Source organism: Mixophyes fleayi, chromosome 4, assembly GCF_038048845.1.
Source record: "Mixophyes fleayi isolate aMixFle1 chromosome 4, aMixFle1.hap1, whole genome shotgun sequence".
NCBI lineage: Eukaryota > Metazoa > Chordata > Amphibia > Anura > Limnodynastidae > Mixophyes > Mixophyes fleayi.
This window is the reverse complement of record NC_134405.1, coordinates 3,206,544-3,216,158: the sequence shown is the minus strand read 5'-3', so window position 1 is coordinate 3,216,158 and position 9,615 is coordinate 3,206,544. Positions and strand designations below refer to the sequence as shown.

The 9,615-nt window shown below is 43.4% G+C and overlaps 1 protein-coding gene across 1 annotated transcript; it reads right to left on the bottom strand.

The window, feature by feature from the left end:
• Positions 1-4,137: 4,137 nt before the first annotated feature.
• Positions 4,138-8,785, bottom strand: LOC142149672 (cornifelin homolog). Its single transcript, XM_075204983.1, has 3 exons — positions 8,671-8,785; positions 8,387-8,556; positions 4,138-4,420 (listed from the first exon to the last, which is right to left on the bottom strand). Exons 1-3 carry the CDS (start codon positions 8,783-8,785, stop codon positions 4,238-4,240), a joined length of 468 nt encoding a protein of 155 aa, XP_075061084.1. The 3' UTR covers positions 4,138-4,237.
• Between the last annotated feature and the right edge of the window lie 830 nt (positions 8,786-9,615).

Genomic DNA, 9,615 nt, shown 5'->3' with positions numbered 1-9,615 from the left:
AATCTAAGAGGTTTGGGGGACATCTGGTACTTAAATAATAGTAGAGGCTGGACTGGAAGGATTGGTGTTATTATATGGCATTATCAGCCACCAATAATAAAGCAGCCTTTGGTGGGGGCCGTTACTTTGCATCCGGTGCGTCATGGGTGAATCGAGGAGAGACCGCAGAAAGTCGAGACACAAAACAAGAACCAGACACTGCAATAACCTTAAGATAGTCTGCTGGTGTCTTTAGTATCATGCTCTCTGCTGGAGATAGATCCAGGGCTACTGTACCCTATGTGCCAATTCCGCTGTCACTGAGGCACACGGGGGTATATTCGCCCCATGGCTGGTCCCTTAGTGGGCTACCTTGGGCTTGGTCACCGGACTACCTGTGTTTTTTTCCCTTTAAAATGGTCCTAATAGGCGGCTGAACCGAGTCTTGCCCGCGGGCTAAAGTTTGCCAACCAGCACCTTCCAAGGGGGCAGTGAACACCACTAAATGAGGAACAGTGATGGCAATGACATAAGCCGATCTCTCTGTATCCAGCAGCTGAATAGAGACAGCATTAGATTTTCTAAACAACCCAGTTCCTGATGTAACTCCTCGGCAGCACCACGCAGCCTCCCGATTTGTGAGAAGATGGAAATGTGGGGGCACAGAGCTGATCTAACCTGCTGCCACCACCAACTGCTGTGCGCATGCCAGTGAACCACTCTAAAACTGTGAACTTTTTACTGGGGGTTGGGTGTTGGGTTATTGCTTAAAAAACTTGGCATGTATGGAATTGTGAACAAGGCCTACAGGTATCATTATCTATTTTCCACACAATGCAAATATAGACAGTTTGCAGAAATTCCTTCTGACCTTCTGAGTAAAAATGACAACTGAGAGAAGAATGTTGATTGAAAATACTTTAATGTTTGAGTCCTGTCATAGAGGAGACAGGTGCAAAATGTTCATAGGCTTCAAAGACCTCAGCTAAAGTAATGTGTCTAGATCTCATATCACCATGGAGGAGGGTGAGGTAGAGATACCACGTACTAGACCTCACCTAAGAATGTAATGATGCCATGTACTAGACCTCTTCTAGGGTAATGTGTCCAATTGTATTGCAGTCAAATAACCAGAGAGGAGACTCGGAGAGATTGTCCAATCATTGGACCTCACCAAGAGTAATAGGTCTATTTCTGAGTTCAGATCTCCATTGAGGGGAATGAGGTAGAGATACTACTTACTAGACCTCATCTAAAATAATATATCTATTTTTGTGACCATATCAGAGAGGAGACTGAAGTAAAGATATCAATTCTTGGACCTCACCTAGAGTAATGTGTTCACTTCTGAGATCAGATCTCCAGGGAGGAGAATGTGGTAAAGATATTACTTACTAGACCTCATCTACAGTAATACGTGCAGTTATATTGAGATCAGTTCACCAGGAAGGAGACTCTGGAAGATTTACCACCTATTGTACCTTATCAAGAGTAATATGTCTGTATCTGAGATCAGAAAATCATGCAGGAGAATGAGGTAGAAATGCTACCTACTAGACCGCGTCCATTTCTGAGGTCATAGCAGTTCTTGGGCTTCACCTAGAGTAATGTATTCACTTCTGAGATCAGATCTCCAGGGGGTGAGTGATGTAAGATACCACTTACTGTCACGAGCCGCGGCGGTACTCACAGCCGCCGTGGCTCGCTTCCTATGCCTACCGGCGTCCTGGCCGTCACCATGACGACCGGGATGTCACTTTCGCCCAACTGCGGACGCCTCTGCAGCGCGGCGCCCTGGCAGCCGGGCGCGCACGTGCATATGGGGCAAACAATCAGATTCAGCCTGTGGCTGAATTAGCAGGAATTAGCCTGCAAGTGTGGATGCCAGGGCTAAGCCCTGATTGGTGGATAGTGTAGCAGGCAATTAGCCTGCAAGTGTGCTCTATCTGGGGGCAAGCTCTGATTGGTCCATCTGGGTATTTAAGGCAATGAGGTCTGCTGCCTCATTGCCGGTTATAGCTTTTGTTACCAGTCGGCTGACCTGCTCTGTGCCTTGTTCCTGCCTGTTGGACTTTCTGCTGATTACCCATGTATGACCCTTTGCCTGGATTTGGACTTTGCTTGTGTATCTCGTGACCTTGACCTCTGGCCTGTTTACCGATCTTCCTGTCTGCTCGTGACCCTTGACCTCGGCTTGTTAGTTAGAATTGCTACCTGCTGCCGGCCCTTGACCTCTGCTTGGACTTCACTCCGCATGCCTGGGTTCTCCCCAGGCGGTACACACTTCACGACCCTCTGTCAGTCTGCAGCCCAGCCTGTCCCCACCATCAGGGGCTCCAGTGAACACCTGACTGGCAGAGTAGACTCAGGGTTGTGTTGTGCCGGCTGGAGGGGTTCCTAACACTTACTAGACCTAACTTACAGTTATATGTCTATCTCTGAGACCTAATCTCCATGAAGGAGTGTTAGGAAAAGTTATCATGTCTATGAAGCGTACATTGAGTAATGTGTGAGGTCAGAGATGACACATCATGTGACCACAGTAAATGCAGGAAGGACATCTTTCAATTTTGTCACTAATCGTGTAATAATGGGAATATATTATCTGGGATACTGACACATGTACAATATGCTGGTAGAAGCAGAGGTTCGGCTGTACCATCAGGATATATTGACAAAGAAAATAAATAATAACAGACACAGAGGTATAATGATTATAGATTTAGATTGTTTACTTAGCTTCGATTACAGGTTTTCAATCAGGTGTACACTGACATGTATACAATATGCTGTTAGAAGCAGAGGTTCAGCTGTACCATCAGGATATATTGACATAGAGAAGGAATAATATCAGACACGGAGGTATAATGATTATAGATTTAGATTGTTTACTTAGCTTCGATTACAGGTTTTCAAACAGGTACAAACACCAAGAAGAGTGCAGGAAATCCCAGGCAGCACACTGAAAACTTTCCAATACCTTTAGTGGAACGGTCTTGTGTAAGTCCAGGAGAGATTCAAAGTATCCCATTGAGAGTAGATTTTATATTGATAATCAGATCCCATAAGATATAATGATACCTAAGCTTACAATACCCAAGCTAGAGGTACATAGTAAAGGTTATTCTAATGATTGTTGTATTCAATGACACAGGCCGTCTCAAAAGATATTTTGCTCCAATCACATACTAGACATAATCCTATTTTGTCTTGTACTGCGAGGTCCCAACATGTTTAAATAAACGTTTTTGCTTATAGATACTGCAGTATATTGCTGTGGTGGGGTAAGTAGATTCGGTAAACAGGAACTCAGGACTCGGATCCTGTAGGCAAGTAAACGTTGGTGCTTAAATCCACACCCATTTACCTAGAGCTCCAGTCATGGAGAAGAATGTATTGTCCCTCCCCATACAATTCATCCTCATCTGTCAGATCTTCTTCCCACAAATTTCCCCATCACAAATAAACCCGTAGCAGTTGAATTTTTATCATTCGTCAGTTTACTTTTCCCTGCAGATGGAATTTTGTTTTTTATATATGTATTGTGTAGTGAAAGTGTTACCTTTAGCCTGTGTCGCCCACTTGCATATGCCCACTTAGTCTAATGCTAAATCCCATCCTGATTGTTTCTGGATGGGGGGGGGGGGGGTAGCGTGTTTGGCAAATCACTTACTTTAATGAGGCAGACAGTAGTAGTAGGAGGTAGGTTGGGTCTTGATAGGCAACAAGGACTGGTGATGGGTAATTATGAAACTAATTGATGGCCTCAAAATTGTCTGCAGTTGACTTGTGGTTCGGGGGCCTGTTTGTTCACGTTTTATACTCCGTTTATAAGTTCTCCTGGTTCTGAATTTTAAATGACAACTGGACGTCGGACATGATTCTAATGTACGTCTTCCAGACATCAAAAAGTTTTGACAATTTATTTTACAACCTGTCAGTAGTTTGAAAATCATTTTCTAAACAGTTGGAGCATTTGTAATGGTTACATAACAGCCCCGCCAGCCATGTGAAGGGGTTCAATTCAAAATAAATAAATTCTAGGATGTGTAAAATAGATTGTGGAGTAAACGTTTACTTGGAGTAAAGAATACAACATGTCAGTCGGTCCACCTGGCACCATCTCCTACAAGCCGGATAAGACCCCACCGGACGCCTGTGTCTTCTGCTCATTGTATTCAATTGGATTGTTATGATCAGTCATGGATCACCCTTGTTTGATTGGAGGCGAGACATTTAGAAGTTCACACTCGTAGGCTTAGTATGTCGGAGGTGGGTATACAGGGTAGGATTGAATATGGTGTATCGGCACTGCGGTAGAAGTTGTGTGAGCAGTTACAATGCTGACCGGCTGTTTGCGCTTCTTGATCTCGCGAGCCATTTGGCACCAGGAGCAGCTGAGGCACCAACACGTTACACAGCAGTCATTGCAGATAGAGCCCTGTGTGGAGAGAGAGCAAAAGGATCCAGTGAGGTTTTCGGGGGTGCTCCATTTAAACAGTGGGCTCATTTGCATACTGTTCGCCAAGTTGACTCAAGTTTTGAAAGCTTACCGTTGCAATATATTTTGATACCACTAGATGGCACTGGTATACATGCTCAGTAATAGTGTGTACGTCTATGTATGCAGACTTAGATGTCTCTCTCTGTAATGGGGGAGAGAAGGAGCGGGCGGGCTTAGCCCATGTATAGTAATGTGGGTACACGCACCTTAAATTGTAGATAGGGCATCCAGCCTGGTGCAAGATATATGCTAATGATAATCATCATCAGCACAAACCTTGTAAAATAAATAGCTAATTTAAATAAAAACCTAAAACATTACAAACCCCCCCAGAAGTAAAAGTCAACCTAGGTCCGTGGCTGGTATTTAGTATAATTGGTGGTGGAGGAGGGGGGTTACTGTAGGTTCTAGAGATGGGCGGGTCCGGTTCTCCGAGAACCGAACCCACCCGAACTTTGGGTATCCGAGTACCGAGCTGAGCAGCTCGGTACTCTCCCGCCCATTCCGAATCCAAATCGAGGCCGAACGTCATTGTGACGTCGTCGGATCTCGGGACTCGGTTCTCGCGATACTTCAACTTTATAAATACACGCCTCCACAGCAATCCATCGCCATTTGACAGAGGGAGAGAGCAGGGTGTAGTCATAGGCTAATTAGAGCAGGGACAGAGAATACCATATTGTTCTTGCAATTGCTCTAACCAAAATCGCTAGTGCAGAGAGGAGGATAGAGGTTTATTATTTTTTCTTCATATTTGGCACTCCCCAGCGCTTTTGGGGTGTCCCCCATAATTGTGCATTAATATTTCTGGCTGTCAAAAGTCATATCTGTCAGCAGTATCTACTCAATAATTTTTAGCACTCCTCAGTGTTTTTGGGGTGTCCTCCCTAATTGTGCATTAATATTTCTGGCTGTCAAAAGTCATATCTGTCAGCAGTATCTACTCAATAATTTGTAGCACTCCTCAGTGTTTTTGGGGTGTCCTCCCTAATTGTGCATTAATATTTCTGGCTGTCAAAAGTCATATCTGTCAGCAGTATCTACTCAATAATTTTTAGCACTCCTCAGTGTTTTTGGGGTGTCCTCCCTAATTGTGCATTAATATTTCTGGCTGTCAAAAGTCATATCTGTCAGCAGTATCTACTCAATAATTTTTAGCACTCCTCAGTGTTTTTGGGGTGTCCTCCCTAATTGTGCATTAATATTTCTGGCTGTCAAAAGTCATATCTGTCAGCAGTATCTACTCAATAATTTTTAGCACTCCTCAGTGTTTTTGGGGTGTCCTCCCTAATTGTGCATTAATATTTCTGGCTGTCAAAAGTCATATCTGTCAGCAGTATCTACTCAATAATTTGTAGCACTCCTCAGTGTTTTTGGGGTGTCCTCCCTAATTGTGCATTAATATTTCTGGCTGTCAAAAGTCATATCTGTCAGCAGTATCTACTCAATAATTTTTAGCACTCCTCAGTGTTTTTGGGGTGTCCTCCCTAATTGTGCATTAATATTTCTGGCTGTCAAAAGTCATATCTGTCAGCAGTATCTACTCAATAATTTTTAGCACTCCTCAGTGTTTTTGGGGTGTCCTCCCTAATTGTGCATTAATATTTCTGGCTGTCAAAAGTCATATCTGTCAGCAGTATCTACTCAATAATTTTTAGCACTCCTCAGTGTTTTTGGGGTGTCCTCCCTAATTGTGCATTAATATTTCTGGCTGTCAAAAGTCATATCTGTCAGCAGTATCTACTCAATAATTTGTAGCACTCCTCAGTGTTTTTGGGGTGTCCTCCCTAATTGTGCATTAATATTTCTGGCTGTCAAAAGTCATATCTGTCAGCAGTATCTACTCAATAATTTTTAGCACTCCTCAGTGGTTTGCGCTCAGAATGGATTCAAAGCAGTCCACATATGATCTAAATGAGCAACCAGGTTCTGTCACCAGTCCTGATGTTAGTGTTCCCAGTACGTCATCTGGCCAAGGCGATGTCAAACAACAGAGTGTTTTCAAATTAGTGCAAAAAACAAAAACCAAAAAAAAATTTACTGTATTGAAGCGAAAAAGAAGTGTAACTGAGCAAAAGTTAAGTGACGATAAAAAAAAAATTGCAAGCATGCCATTCTACACACGCAGTGGCAAAGAGAGAATGAGGCCTTCACCTTTGGCTATTAGTGGCAGATCCCAAAAAGTTACCCAGCCTACAATTGGTGCACAACTACTGTTACGCGTCAAAGCCGAGCTGCAAGATAACAGTGAGGCATTATAGGAGAATATTTGCTCTGATTCACAAATGACAACAATCCCTGTGGAGAGTCCATCCAACAGTGGGATGTCTAATCGTGAGCATTCTGCTGATGTGTGCCTTAATAGCCCGAGTGTAGCCGGTGATACCCAAATTGAGGATGCCACTTTGGAATTAGAAGAGGATGAGGGGGAGATTTGTGTAGGCGACGAGGGCGCTAATGATGATGTTGATGATTATGATGCAGACAGATACCAAATTGCCTTTCTCAATTTCTATTTATATTCTAGATTATATAACGGCTGAATAGTTTTCTATTTTACTCCTAGTGGAGAGAGGATCTGATGCAGACAGATACCAAACTACCTTTGTCCATTTCAATTTATATTGTACAGTATATAACGGCTGAATTTATTAGTATTTTATACAAGTGGAGGGGGGCCTAGAGAGACAGAGTGACCCCAAACTGTCTTTCTCCATGTCAATTAATATTGTACAGTCTATAATGGCTGAATTTTTTAGTATTTTATACAAGTGGAGGGGGGCCTAGAGAGACAGAAACCAAACTGGCTTTCTCCATGTCAATTAATATTGTACAGTCTATAATGGGCTTAATGGCTGAATTTTTTGCTATTTTATACAAGTGGAGGGGGGCCTTGAGAGACAGAAAGCAAACTGGCTTTTTCCATTTCTTTACATATTTAACTATAAGTGTAGGGTGTAATATACATTCAAAGACGATGGCTGCATTGCCAATATGCATAGATGGAGAGGAAGACAATCTGTTTTGTGTGTAGAATAGGCCTACCAACGAAGAATTAAACTGTTTTTTTGGATGATTTATTACCTCAACAATTAGATTACTTGTCTCTAAAACAGTTGGAGCACTAAATTGGGTTAATTTAGGCCCAAAAACATGGATTTTCCCAAAAAATAGCAAAACAAAACCAAACAAAACCAAAACCAAAACCAAAACACGCAATGGCGGTTTTGCAAAACCAAAACCAAAACCAAAACACGACGGTAATCCAGATCCAAAACCGAATCCAAAACCAAAACACGGGGGTCAGTGACCATCTCTAGTAGGTTCCCACTATAGTAGGGGAACCCGTAGTGTTTGGTCCCCCTGTTATAGTATCAGCCAGCCCTAGGCGAGTCCACTTCGGGCTGAAATCCCTAGGGGGATTTATGCCCACAATGCCCCCCCACCCCAGAAAAACTCAGCCCGTGTGCGGTGGGTGTTGTGGTAACATAACAATTAAAGTGATAGTTATGCATTTAAACATGGTGCACTACCGGACCTAGCAAACCCTGACCTGGGTCTTTTAATGTGTTTGGGTATGCTGGCACTTGTAGTACTACTAACACACACTACCATCGTTAACCGTTTTATTGCTTCACATTTCTTGGGGTGTAGGGGCACCTCTTCTGGGGGGTTCAGTAGACGGGAGGACTGCTCGCTGACGAGCCGTGTTGAGTAATATTTATACAGTGGGACGTTCCCAGTCCATAAACATTAATGCCATGTGTATGAGGCCTCACATGGTCTCACTATGATGATGGCTGGTAGTCCAATCTACGCAAGACTCCTAAGTCTGCAAGTCAGGAGCAAACGTTAAATCCCAAAAGAGAAGTTGGAGTTTTAGGACGGGGACCACATACTTACAGGGATTTTGTATCTCTCCCGGACAGACGCCCGCATTGCCATAGAGACTGCAGGACAGCTGCAGGAGTAGCCGGTCCATCCTAAATCCAGCAGGGGGAGGCAGAGACACTCCCCGTGGTCGCTGACCGTGGAGCACTGGAAACATGGAAAACACCAGAGCGCGAAGCAGCCTGGGGAGGGAGAGAGATACGTTTACAATTCACATAATGGTGTGGGAGGCCACCCCCAGCAGTCAGCCTTGCGGTCTCCTCAGTAACACAGGCTGGTCTCAGAACGTTACTTACATATGCCCATGTCCTCGCAGCAGTCACACATCCTAGAGCTCCAGTCATTTACATTCAAATGGCTGACTGTCACTGTCTGTGAGACAGCCACTGGCTGTACAGAGACAGTGTGCATCATCTGAAAGACAGAGAGAACGTAGACATGACAGCAGACTGTCCCTTATACGCCTTTATCCTTTATTACTATTTATTAACCTTTATACAGTGGCAATATATTACACAGATTATTTTATCAGTCACACCAGTCCTAGTGCTGGGACGTACAGTCAATACTCCACAAACTCCACATAGATATCATGCTAGCCACTATACCACTATATACAATGCTAACCACTGTGCCACCCTATTCATATATGCATATATGTAGCAAGCCAACGATGCCACTATATATAATGCTAACTACCCAGCCACCCTGTTCATATATATATATATATATATATATATATATCTCAGGCCAACTGTACCACCCTATATATAATGCTGGACAATGTATATATATATATATATATATATATATATATATATATATATATATATACATGTTGGCAGTTACATTTCGCCTAGGTTCCTAACCTACCGCTTTTAAAAGCCCCAGGAAAATGTCTGTGCTATGTAAGCTGCTGAAGGACTATTGGCTTCATTGAACAACTGGAAAAGGGTCCTGCGGTTTACTGATGGAGAGGGAGGGCGGGCTCTATCTACTAGACCTATAGACAAGGTCTTCCAGGTTACCTGTGAGCCTGCTGGTAATCAGGAGTTGCCCCTGAATGGTGCAGGTAACAGGCTGCTCCTCAGCTCAGTCTCTCTCACTGCCTGGGGACTGAGGCTGCGTAGTCTCTGTGAGAGAAAAGACTGATAAGTGATTGTGACGATACTGCCTAGGTTTCATTCTAGTTTATTAGTCAGTAGTGACAAATGTTCAGTTAGAGCCGGACGGCAGGATGT

Bases quoted from the DNA above. Each gene is read 5' to 3' on its own strand.
- LOC142149672 (XM_075204983.1), bottom strand. From the start codon at position 8,785: ATGCACACTGTCTCTGTACAGCCAGTGGCTGTCTCACAGACAGTGACA. The intron at 8,557-8,670 runs GTAAGTAACGTT...CTCCCTCCCCAG, and splicing joins CTGCGAGGACATGGGCATAT to GCTGCTTCGCGCTCTGGTGT. The intron at 4,421-8,386 runs GTAAGTATGTGG...CTCTCCACACAG, and splicing joins GGGAGAGATACAAAATCCCT to GGCTCTATCTGCAATGACTG.